Source organism: Aulostomus chinensis, chromosome 15 (genome assembly GCF_037954235.1).
Source record: "Aulostomus chinensis isolate RoL2024-O1b breed Wild chromosome 15, RoL_Achi_v1.0, whole genome shotgun sequence".
In the NCBI taxonomy this organism is placed as follows: domain Eukaryota; kingdom Metazoa; phylum Chordata; class Actinopteri; order Syngnathiformes; family Aulostomidae; genus Aulostomus; species Aulostomus chinensis.
The window spans coordinates 8,058,612-8,070,911 of record NC_141334.1 but is presented as its reverse complement, the minus strand read 5'-3'; the positions used below and the strand labels follow the sequence as shown (position 1 = coordinate 8,070,911).

Below are 12,300 nucleotides of genomic sequence, written 5' to 3'. Positions count from 1 at the left end.
TCAGGCACACTTTTCAGAATGGGGGCGGCACGTTGATGCAGTGGTCAGCGTTGTCACCTCACAGCAAGAAGGTTCCAGGTTCGAGTCCCGGCTCGGGCATGGGATCTTTCTCTGTGCACTTTACATGCTCTTCCTGTTCTCTCCAGGTACTCCAGCTTCCTCCCACAGTCCAAAGACATCAAGAGGGACGAGGCTGATTGATACTCAAAATTGACTGTAGGTGTGACTGTGAGTGTGAATGGTTGTCTGTCTCTATGTGTTGGCCCTGTGATGGACTGGTGACCTGTCCAGGGTGAACCCCACCTATCACCTGAAGGCTGCTGGGATAGGCTCCACCCCCCCTGCGACCCTTAACAGGGTAAACAGGATGGATAGATATTCAGAATGGAACACACATTGTCTCTTCATACAAAAAAAAAAATGGAAATATCTGACTCAATACATTGCTGTTGATTCATATCAAGAAATCATATCTAAATTCTGAAAATATAAACTTCATTTACTCTTGTGATACAGAAAGCAAGAATGGACGTGGTTGTTCTTAATGCTACTTACACAATGAGCTTTGTTGTCTCGAGATAATAAATCATTTACTCATACACATGACCACATTTGGCTTCCATACTTGTGGAGCATTTGAACATAAGCAAAAACAATTATTCATTAGTATGCTTTAAGTTATTTTAAAACAGTGACAAGACTTAGTCATAAAAAAGACAGTAAATATTCCTGTTGAGAACTCTAAAAAGGAGATATAAAAATAGTGTCTTTAATCTTCAAAGAGCAAAAGAGATTCTCCTTCACATCCCCCCCCCGAAAAAATGTTATTTGTCTTTCCAGTACTCACAAATATGTATTTTGAGGCTGCTATTTTTCCTGTCGTTCTCTGTTTGTAACCCTAGAATACAAAAAACAAAAAAACAAAACAGCCAGTATATTTAACTTGAAGCTGGCACATTCAGGTGAACCAAACTCAGCTGTGCTTGTTCAGGTAGACTGGAAATCTCATAGTTCCTTTTTTAGCTAAAATCAAAGTGTTTTTGGATTACAGACTATGCAGATGGATCAATAATAATGTGGATTATAATGGACAATGACCCTAAGTATTTGTAAACTGACACTGTTTTGGTGGTATTCTGCTTTTGTTGCTTAGCCCTTATCCGCCATTAGCTTCAAGCTAATTAAACATGGCTTGCTCTTCTCGCAGTCCGGAGTCATAAAGAAGTGATGCAGAAGATGAAAACATCTCCCTGTGCTCAATTAACCTATTTGTGACAATTTGAGAAGAAAAAAAAAACCTCTTTATGGATGAAGTATCACTTTAGTTTCATGCCACACACTTGCATTGAAAAATGCTTTCCAACATGCAACTCTGTATGTAGGAGGATATAACTCAGAGGATCTGCGTGTGACGTATCCTTAACTATTAAATGGCCTTTAACGGTCTTCGCTACAACAAAGTCATTAGCTGCGTCCGAGTTGCCAAGTAGGTCGGATTGTAGGTCTCAGAGTAGGTCAGAGGCTGTCCGAAACCACAACTGGAACGAGTAGCGACCTACTTCGCAACCTAAATTCCAGCCTAAACACGCCCACATTGTAGGTCAGTTCAGGTGCATCCTACGGAGCAACCTATGGCCCACAATGCACCGCAGACTTCTTCTTCGTCCCCTAAAAACTTGTGGACGCGCAAGTCAAGTTTGCGCCACCAACAGTCTCCCATTCTTATGCAACACCAACATTTATAGTCGTTGTTGATAACTAAAGGTGTGTTCACACCAAACGCGACGCGTGTGAGCACACCTTCACAGGTGCGTTAATGTGCTTAATAATAGAGAATGAGTGAAAGGTGCGTTCAGAGTGGAGTGCAGTACAACAGTCAGGCCAGCAGGTGGGGCTTTCGTTGGTGCCGTCTACCTTATTGCGGTATCTGTGCTCTGCCAGCAGAGGTCGTGCTTCACCACCAATCTTCTAGGGTGTCCGAATGGTGCCGCCGTGTTTAGGTTGTAGAAGTAGGCTGTAGTTGTAGGTCGTAGCAGTAGGACGTAGGTTGCCACTTGGCAATTCGGACGCAGCCATAAAGAATGAGGCAACGGTCACTCCGCGCGTGTTGATGACGTATGTTTTATGCGACTGGCGCCAAAGCGAAAATGTAAACACACTCGGGTGGAGAGGAGAGGGAACACTGAGCAGCTGATGAAAATGTCTCACTGGCAGTGGCGGGACGACGAGATGCGAGGACTTCTGTCGGTAGGGTCAGAACCTGACGTCTCCAGACAAATTCAAGGAACGGTGAGAGACTCGGTTGTTAATGACCACATCAGCAGCCGGCGGCGTGGCCGCGGTGGACACCGAACCAAGCCGCAAGTGCTTGTTAAGTTTAACGAACTCAGGAGACGGTTCCATGAGGTCTTTCAGCATAATGACTACGAATCCGGTGATTGAGGAGGGCAGCGGGGAGGCGGCGGCCTTCAAGCCTCGGAGGCACGGAGGCGCCTTCCAAACCCAGCTTCCCTTTAGGTGTCACACCACCTGTGTCAATTTTTAAGTTCAGGTAAGATTATATTTGACCTCTTTGGCGGCAACACCAACAGTATTCACAGACAAAAGTGCTCATGATTGGGGGCGGAAAAGAAAATATAATCAGGGCAAATCAGATCAAAATATATTGTCCTCAGCTAAGATTTAATTTGTCTAACACAAATCTGGTTTCAAAGACATATTGTTGAAGTTCTTGATGAAAACGTTTGATTTAGTGTTCAACTGTCTTGTGTGCGCTTTTACAGTATATAAAAAAATATCTTTCCTCCTAGTTACACTCAATATTTGGGCTGGGAATCAGAATAACTCATACTATCACAGTACTTTGCTCTTGCTATGTTGTTATATCATGGATATATTTCAGAAAAAATAATTGACTGTGCATCATGAGAATCATGTAACTAAACATGAAATAACCCAAAGAATCCCAGATTATACATTTATATAAAGTACATTTATAAAAAGACAAAATATCAATACTTACCACGTACTGTGCAGTAGCCAACACTTATGCTGCAAATATTTGTTGTTGTTGATTGTAGTTTATGATAGTGTATTAGTTTGTTTTTTTTACTGTAGTTTATGCTATTTATTGCTCTGTACTTTTCTGCTGCTACTTCTTTGTTTCTGCTGCTGTAACCGTGCCAATTTCCCCACTGTGGGATGAATAAAGGTTTATTTTATCTTATCTTAAAATGTAGCTCCAGTAATCTTTTTTTTTTTTGTGCCTTGCAAATTTCAGTTTGCACAGCTGTTGCTTTCACATCACTTTAAAACTAACGTTATTGTCTGCGTCGTCTTGTCATTCTCTACCAAAGAAGAAGAGGAGGTGAAACTAGACGCGCTCCGTAGACCACCTGCAGAGTAGGGCTGTAGCGATACACTAATCTCGCGGTACAATACGATTACAATTCGATACACTTACATGCTTTCATGAAAGATTTTAAAGGGACCAAGTGATTTTGGTGGCATCTTGTGAGTGTTCCATTGGGTTGGATTGAATGAATTGAACCTTGAGCATCATTTACACAATATATGGCTCTGAGAGCACTCTACAAATGCTCTACAGCCACACTAGCGGCTGGCAGACCTAATTGCTCTTCCTGCAAAGTGCGGGACATGGGGGATTTGAATGGGGGTTAAAGTATTAATACTCGCAGTTGAAAAATCAATACTCTGTGGGGAAACAAAATATCGATATATATCGCAGAATTGATAAAATTGCTCAGCCCTCCTGCAGAGAGAGCGAGAAGGGACTTGTTCTGAGAGATGGACCAGAACTTCAGCGAGCCAGAGCGGCTTCACTTGTTGGAGCAGTGGGAGGAGAGGCAACGGAGAGAGGAAGAGGAGGAGAGGGCTCAGGATATGACCTCACTACTACAAATAATGGTGGAGCGGTTGCCAGCCATGCCGCACACCACCCAGCCACACACACCTTCTTGACTTACTGTGCACTCCTGCTCTACCTTGTCTCCTTACATCTGGTCTTATTGAATAGATCCACTACTTAGTGCTTCTACTGTGATGGTCCTCACTTAGACTTGCAGTGAAAATGATTTAATGTAAACTATATGTTCTCAAGGGCAAACATAGCTGTACATAATTAGCATTTCCTCTTTATACACATAAAATAAATTGCATCTTGACTACTAGTGGTGCTGTCTATGTCAACCCCAGCATCAAGGGAGTGTGCAGTGTTGTGTCCCCAGAATTGAATCATGCAAATGATTTTCCTGTGTATGGCACGATTTATTTATCGGGAACCGTTCAAGTTCTGAGGCTTTGAACACCTGCTGGTAGGCTGGTGAGAGGTCAAGCTTGACCAGTCTCTCTTTTTCTTTTATTTTCAGGTCAGGGTTGTTGTTGATCAGTTGATCGGCGTCGATAACAATCGATGACATTAAAAGCTTTAAATTTGGAATCTGAAAATCTGCCTGTGGCCCCCGACAGTCTCAATTAGAACAAGTGTGAACCAGTCTACAGCCATAAAATGAAGTCTAATATCAGAACACCTAATATCACATTTTGTGTTAATTTCAGTATTTAATAGAAAGTTTAAATCTATTTACTGAATACATGCACATGCTGCACACTTTGATTTCGAGCAATCTTAAGCATGTTTGCATGCCTGTTTCAATAGTACATCTAATTATACCTAATAAAGTGTTCTATTGACAGTGAAGGAGACCTGATTGTTCATATTCATACATCCAAATGTGCGTCCCAGAGCTCTCTACCAGCTGCATACTGCAAATATAACAGCTACACAATGTTGTGCTCCATCAGTCTTTTTTTGTTTTGAGATTTGTAACTGCCATCTCCTGGAGCATAAAGGTAATGCAGTTGGATCGCACCCCCCCCCCCCCCCACACACACACACACACACACACTTAAATAACTAGAACTTAAAGTATTTGATTTGAGGGATATATCTTAAGCTCTTAAATGTAGAATAGATTGTGTTCTGGATCTGCAGCACCTGTAGAGAAAACAGTGAGCAGATTTCGATGTTCATATTCTGGTGGGGAAACACTTGTTTTCTCATACATTGTAAAGCAAGTGCGGTTTCTTTGGCGGAAAAACTAAAGAAAGTTTCCAAATTGGACTGTGTTTTCTCCCCTCAGGGTTTTGGTTACAGTCTTAGACTATCAGGATCTGAGCTCACGTCATCCTTATTTATTTGTTGAGGACATTTACTGGAAGATGCATCACTTTTAAGCTATTTTAAGAAAAGAAACGAGTCCCTGTGTGGTGTAAGTTTCTTCTGGGCTGAGCATTTCAGTCAAAAAAGGCTGGAGGGATAAGACAGAGGTATTGGGATTGTGTAAAATGAATTCTGGGAACTGCAGTCACCCTCATTGTATCCTTTATAAATGTTTATATTGTGTCTCCAGGAGAATAAGAATTTATCAGGCCTCAGTCAGACAGGCCTGCTCCTTTCCAGGAGCCTGCCTCTGGCTGGATACCACAGCCTGGACACTTGCGTCACTCTCTCTCTCTCTCTTTCTCTCTCCCTCTCGCTCTCTCAGGGTAATTTTAGTCCTGACATTGGCCTGTTAAAATGAATCCTCTGACGTTTAGAAGGGTGGTGAGGGGGGGGGGGGTACAAATACTGAGATTCCCAGGGAAGTCTGTCTACTTACCGTATGTGACGGTGAAAAGAGGAGAAGATTTGCCACGACAAGCACAGTAAAGCAATTTCACACAAACGTCAGAAGAGGGAGGAAAGGAGGAGGACATGCTGGCTCACCTGGAGCGACGTCACATGACTTTCTCACAGGTAAGTGAAAAGATTACAGTATCAAGATCATCTTTCAGGCGCAAAACAATTCAGTGTGACTTACAGAGACAAGAGAATCAATTCACATAAGATAATCAGAACATAGACTTCCATTAAAAACTTAAAGTGCACCCAGATAGTGAAGACCTACACCAAATTTTATCGAGAGTGCAAAAAAAACCTGTATTAATGGAGATAAGAGCTGGAATATGTCTTGATTTTTTTTTTTAAATCATAAAAGTTACATTTACTTAAAAGTTTATCATAAAATACAAATGTGCCATCTTGCCTTGTTAAAGAATTGAAATTCACAACTGAAAAAAATCTTATGTCTGGAAATATTTACAAAAATATTAGAAATACATCCATTTTTTTCAAAGAATCTGTAAACATTTCCTAGTAATAATATGAAATAAATGCCCTGTCTCATTGAAACAAATAGAGAATCCAGATCTACCTCAAAATTGACGCCAACGGCGTCATCTAAAAGGCAGAGATAATTTCACGAGGATTTATTAGATGAAGAAGACATTCAAATTCAATTAAAAAAATGAAAAACAGGCTCCAAGAGGGAGATTTTAAAAATCACCAAGGTACCCTGACTGTGTCAATGCTGTCTTCTAAAACCTAGCAGAACTTTTCTTCAGTCCAAACCTTATTTTACCAACACAAACTCTCCTCCCACGCATCAGCACTCACATGACGTCAGTCCTACCGTCCAGTCCGTCTGAAGGTCCCTGCAGATCAGTTTGACTCTAGAGCCGTCAGAGCCCGGAGGAAGAAAAAAAGCGTGTTCTTTTTGTTTGGGAAAACAGTCTGAGACGATAGGCCATACATTCCTCATGTGGCTTTGCAATGCTTTTTCTTTCCCCTCTTCCCTTTCTTTCCACTCGTCCTCCCTCATGCTTCTCCGTGATGGTCCAGATGTGGGCTAACTTGCATCTGTAGCATCTCTGCTCTACATCTGGTTAAAGATATTAAACAAATACCAGGACTGCATCACCAACGGCTTTCCTGCTCCTTCTCCGTTTGACAGGAGGGACTTCATGACAGCTACTGTTGCTCTGGGACCTCTGCTATTGGGTTTTTTTTTTCCTCCTTTTTTTGGGGTGAGCTTTTACAAACAAGGCCGACTGGATTTAAGATCTTTGGCCGCAAATATTTGTCGTGGCAGGCAGATGGATTGTTAGCTAAAAGTGACTTAATATAAAACAGCTCAGCTTCAAAGAGAAAAAGCTCTCTTGTGTTTTACTGGTGGATTACAATGTTATGTCTCAAACTGCTGCCTCCCACTTGTGAGGCGATTGCAGCCACTTGCAACATTTCCAGAAAGAACTATAAAAATTACTACAGTTTTGTTGTGCTCATGTGTTGTTTATGTTGTTGACTGGCCTTTTACAGATTTCAGGTGAATGTTACATCACTTCCATCTGGAAATGATTTTCACTAAGCAAGATCCTAAAGTGATGTTCAGTCTGAAAACATGTTCAGTCATGTAGGGGCAGGCTGGCCTCTAGCAGGATCTGGTCTCTGGCTGCTTTCATTTCTTCATAAAAAAAAAGAAGAAGCTTAAAGCCTTAAAAGGTTGACAGAGAGGCAGAGAGAAATTTCACGTCTCGAAGGGGGTGCTGTCCTTCCCATTCCTGTCTTCTCATGGGTCTCAAACACAGTTCAGGTAACATGAACAGTGATCGCGGTGGATCTCTTCTGTTGTTGCAGCCACATCTGCATCAGTCTTCTTCAGCCAAGCCTCAAACTCTCTATAGGATGTCTGAGGGAGATGTTATAGTCCTGCCGCCAACGTCTCTGGACTTGTCCAGGCAGGAGCACCGGAAACTGACCAGACTCTACTGCCAGAACGGAGGATATCACCTCAGGATTTTACCAGATGGAGCCGTGAGCGGTGGGAGGCAGGAAAATGACCCCTATGGTGATGAAGAGATTATTTTCCTTTTGACTGAATGTTGAGTGTCTGAATGTGGAACAAGATAGAAGATAGAGAGATAGGAGAAGTGCATTTGTAACAATACTACTGAAAAATTAACAGTGAGTTCTTAGGGGCTCAAAATACTTCAACTGAGACGTTCTGATGAATCTGCTCAGTTATTTTTAAGGAACTTTCTTAGAAAGGCAATAAAATGTGTTGAGAATGTGTCATATTTTCGTGCTGCAGACATCCTGAGGCTGAAGGCTGTGAGTGTGGGTGTGGTGGTCATCAAAGGTGAGGCGACAGGAAGATACCTGGCCATGAACAGACACGGGCACCTCTATGGATTGGTAGGTTTTTACAGTAGAGAGTCAGGTTGTCTAAAGTGCATGAGCAACAAAAAACAAAACAAAAAAGTAGTGTACATAGCGATCCACTTTTCGTAAATCACGTAATGCTTGGTGACTTATAGATAAGACAAAAAGTCTGGCAGTGGTTTTACTGCAAAGGTTATTTCATCACAGTGGAAAATCACAGTAAGGTTTTGCATAATTCTGTCCAATAACCTATAAATCACTGTGAGTAATCATTTGTCACTGGCGCCTTCAAAATGAGATGAGAAACAATAAAACATTTGTCATGTCTAGATTTCTATTATTCAGCCATTCTCTCCATTTGATGCACTGTCCTGTATACACACACACAAGCTAAAAGAACTGCAATAAAACTCTCACTCCTTTATCCTCCCTCTCACTGTTGCGCCTCAGCAAGCTCTGAACGATGAGTGTTACTTCCTGGAGAAGTACGAAGAAAACCACTACAATACGTATCGCTCCCAGAAGTTCAACTGGTACGTTGGGCTGAAAAGGAACGGTCAACCCAAAGCGGGACCAGACACCCGCCCAGGTCAGAAGGCCGTCTTTTTCCTGCCCAGGCCGGCCGGCAACGCGTAGAGCAAGACGACACCAGGAAGTACGGACACGGACACTTACGTTACTCATGTAAAGGTCACTTAGAATCAGGACACGCAGACACAGTATACTGTTCTAAGTATTATAAGTGGAGCAGCTTTAATGTTGAAAACATGAGAATGTTGTCTGCATATGGAGGGAAGATGTGATCCAGCTCAGCAGCACATATGATCACCACAGGGATAAGAAGTAATATTCACGATACTTCTAGCTTAAACACCCTCAGATAAGGTATTGTAGTACCAGTGACAAGTAGGCGTTCACTTGGACCAGTGGTGCCGAGCACCCTTGTGGGAGGACAGCAAAAGGCCATTTTCACACTACAGCAATGGTTTTGCAATCGATCACATCTGGCACGAAGGAAACCGACAAAGCAGAAAGAAAAACATCTGGAATTGAAGCTCGAGCAAACAAATTGCTTTAACGTCTTGACTGTGTCAAGCTGAACAGAAAAGATTAAATACATTTGGTGCCTCGCTGCTGTTGTGACCACTTTGACAGTGATGCTTGTTCACAAAGGCGGAGCGTAAATAGTGATAATTATCAACGAATCAAGAAGCAAGCCGCAATTAGGTTCAAAAGAACTTTTAGGTATAGAAAGAAAGCCCCTATGAGACAATATTTGTGTTCATATTTTTAGACGTAGTCATTTTATTTTTGGAACATCTTGCTACAACCCGAATGATTTTATTTTTTTATTTGTTCTGAGTTAGGGACGCCAAGGTGGACTCAACATCGACCTTCCTAACACTTTAAAATATGTAAACCTTTTACCTTTTTTACTAAGGATATTTTACTGTAACATTATACTAAGCTAAAATACTATTATGAGCAGTTTATTTCTAACAGAGTCTGTTTCCTTTACACCCTTGTACCTTAACATTATTTAAGAGAATAAAGGTGATATGATCTCCTCTTCACAAAGTAAAATATATTTTTTCAAGAGTCGTTGAATGTTTAAAAGAAATCTGTGTTTTATCGCTGTTAATTCTCAGATGTATTCTGTCCACTGCATTTGTTCTGATCCTGTGTGTTTATGGCTTCACAGTTGTGTGTTTATTCAGAAACGATATTCTTACATGTGTTCACCAGACACATTCCTCATAATCATGTACGACCACAAGATGGCAGCATTGCTTTAGGTTTTGTAGTTCCAGGCTGGTAAGGATTTCCGGTGCTGTGTGTTGGTTTGTAATCAATGGCAAGAGGTTTAGATTAAAGTAGTAGGTGTACTTGCTGTAGTACTCTCAGACAAATGCGGCGCTACACAACTGCCATCTATAACATGTGCATGTACTGTAACTTTGGCTATCCTAGCATGGCGACTCACAAAACCTCTCCATGGTTAAATGCAGTCAATTTCATGTCAAATAAAGTTTCTGAACATTTTATGGGGACAAAAAAAACCAACTTAGGGTTCATCTGCCAGTGCTGCGGAAATATGGTTTCGCTTAGCCTCTCCTCTTACGGTTGAAAGCAATTATTGAGTCAATTTACAGGTTTTCTTATCCTTCTACTCTTATTATTAACTGTAGTTAGTGTCAGAGAAAACTCATCCAACAACCCCACCAAACGTTCAACTTCCTGGACACTCTCTTAAATTTTGATGTAGCTTTAAGAATCCGCTGACTTTAAATATCCAACATTCTTCAAGAATTGCAGTTTACACTAGATTCAGTGAAAATGTGCTTCTTTTCCAGTTGAATGCATTGTAACGCCAGTGTTACACACGAGACCAGCACAACAGAGAATGACCCCCATTCACCCCTATCAAGTATTTTCACCGCAGATTTGGAAGCAATGGCATTCTTCATCTAATCCACACTTAATGTGTAACAGCTGAAACAGAACATGGCCTAAAACGTTGTTTCAGATGCTGCTGAGCCTGGAAAAAGATCCTGCAGGAAACAATGTAACGTGGTTTAAGATATTTGGGAGGATTGAAGCTGATTCATGGTTCCTACAAGTTCCATATGACTGTGGGATTTCAACATTGTTGGCTGAGAGCATTATAGTGCGAGCACTTTTCCAAGTGAAGAGTGTAGCAAATTAGTACTTGAAACTGAGCAATGTCTTTCTGGTGGATCTTTGTAAATCTGAGCTCAATTCTTTTGCCTGTAATCCCAATATGCTTTTACCTCTGCCAAGGAGATTTGATGTTTTTAAGTGAAAATACTCAGCTGATTTTTACGGAACTTGTTGACGAGGTGGAGCGTGAGAAAAAAAGAAGACGGTAATACATTTTGAGGCAGATGTGATATTAAATAGATCTGAGCTGAGTGCTTGCCCAGTTTGTGGTGTGGATTTATAACTTTTTGCATTTCATAGATACATAAATATTTGTCCCACCAGCGTAAAATCATAGCTTAAACATTGTTGCAATGTTTTATGCATGTGGATTCAAAGTACAGAAAAACAACAACCTGCAAAGAACAATGAACTGAACTTTATAGTCAGCAAAATTACAAGTTGAATCTAAGAGCTGATCTGCAAAGGTTACCTCAGTTGCCAGATACAGCGAAACATTGGACAAAGACTGCAACAAATAAAAGGAATTAAACGCAATATGTAGATATAGAATATTTGAAGATGAAGTATCTGTGGATATATCAGTATCAGTACTTTGTCCACCCCCACAGGTGATCAACACAAAAAAAGGAAAACACACAAAACCCAAACTATGCCAGGAACTGACTTATCCAAAAACTAAACAACTACAAGAAGTAAAAAGACAAAAACAAAACAAAACAAAATTATGAGTGACTACACAAGTGAATGCTGCCATCTAACGTTCACTGCAAATATGGCAACAGGAAAGTATGAAGTCAATAAAAGAAGGGGAAAATCTGTATATGGAGGTAGAGGGAGTGACTGTTTAAAGGTGATATGTGGAAACTGTAGGGGAGTTGATACTGTACAGTGATAGTGGGAGCTGGCTGATGATTTCCTGTTGCCATGTTGAGTGTTGTCTCACCACTTCCATCAAAGCAATGCTTATTTGAACCCACACCATGATCTTCTCTAACCCTAACTAAGTGTTTTGTTCCTAAAACTAACCAAATATGTGTCTTATCAGAGATTCAGAACAAACGACGAATGAGCTGGAGAGCTTGTTGGAATGAACACACAGCTAACGCACAAGAACACAACAAAAAATAAAGAAAGGTTAAAAAAAAAACCTGTTTGAATGACTGTCCAGGGCAGAAACACAGAAAGTTCAGGCGGGGTTTTGACAGGATCAAATCAAGGACATTAATGTTTCATCACAAAGAATAATTTCTCCACCCTCACAAAAGAATGAGGACAAAAATGGGATAGGCCCATGTTGAGGACACTGACCGGACACATGGCTGTTGGTAGACAAACATTGACTCTTGCGCAACCTCTCCTTCTTTCCACCAGGACACCCTATCAACTAGTGCGCACGCACTCGCACTCGCACACACACACACACACACACACACACACACACACACACACACACACACACACACTGCGGGGCCTGTGGGGCTGTGCAGGGCAGGAAGGGAATCATTCACTGTAAACTGAACAAGGACTGTCTTCCTCTGGGAGTCCCCTAGCCT

At 41.3% G+C, this 12,300-nt stretch overlaps 1 protein-coding gene across 3 annotated transcripts; it reads left to right on the top strand.

Moving 5' to 3' along the window:
* Positions 1-5,686: 5,686 nt before the first annotated feature.
* Positions 5,687-11,718, top strand: LOC147248500 (putative fibroblast growth factor 1). 3 transcript variants are annotated; one of them, XM_086227234.1, is made up of 5 exons: positions 5,711-5,818; positions 7,220-7,493; positions 7,585-7,748; positions 7,992-8,095; positions 8,513-11,718. In XM_086227234.1, exons 3-5 carry the CDS (start codon positions 7,586-7,588, stop codon positions 8,696-8,698), a joined length of 453 nt encoding a protein of 150 aa, XP_086083360.1. In that variant the 5' UTR covers positions 5,711-5,818; positions 7,220-7,493; position 7,585; the 3' UTR covers positions 8,699-11,718. The 3 variants fall into 3 exon arrangements, with proteins under 3 accessions (XP_086083359.1, XP_086083360.1, XP_086083358.1); XM_086227233.1 differs by lacking the exon at positions 7,220-7,493 and having other exon boundaries at positions 5,687-5,818; positions 7,538-7,748; positions 8,513-11,717; XM_086227232.1 differs by having other exon boundaries at positions 5,713-5,818; positions 7,220-7,748; positions 8,513-11,717.
* The last annotated feature ends 582 nt before the right edge of the window (positions 11,719-12,300 follow it).

Coding starts and splice junctions, on each gene's coding strand:
- LOC147248500 (XM_086227232.1), top strand. CDS start 7,472: ATGGGTCTCAAACACAGTTCAGGTAACATGAACAGTGATCGCGGTGGA. Junction 7,749..7,991: donor GCAGGAAAATGACCCCTATG/GTGATGAAGAGA, acceptor TTCGTGCTGCAG/ACATCCTGAGGCTGAAGGCT. Junction 8,096..8,512: donor ACGGGCACCTCTATGGATTG/GTAGGTTTTTAC, acceptor GTTGCGCCTCAG/CAAGCTCTGAACGATGAGTG.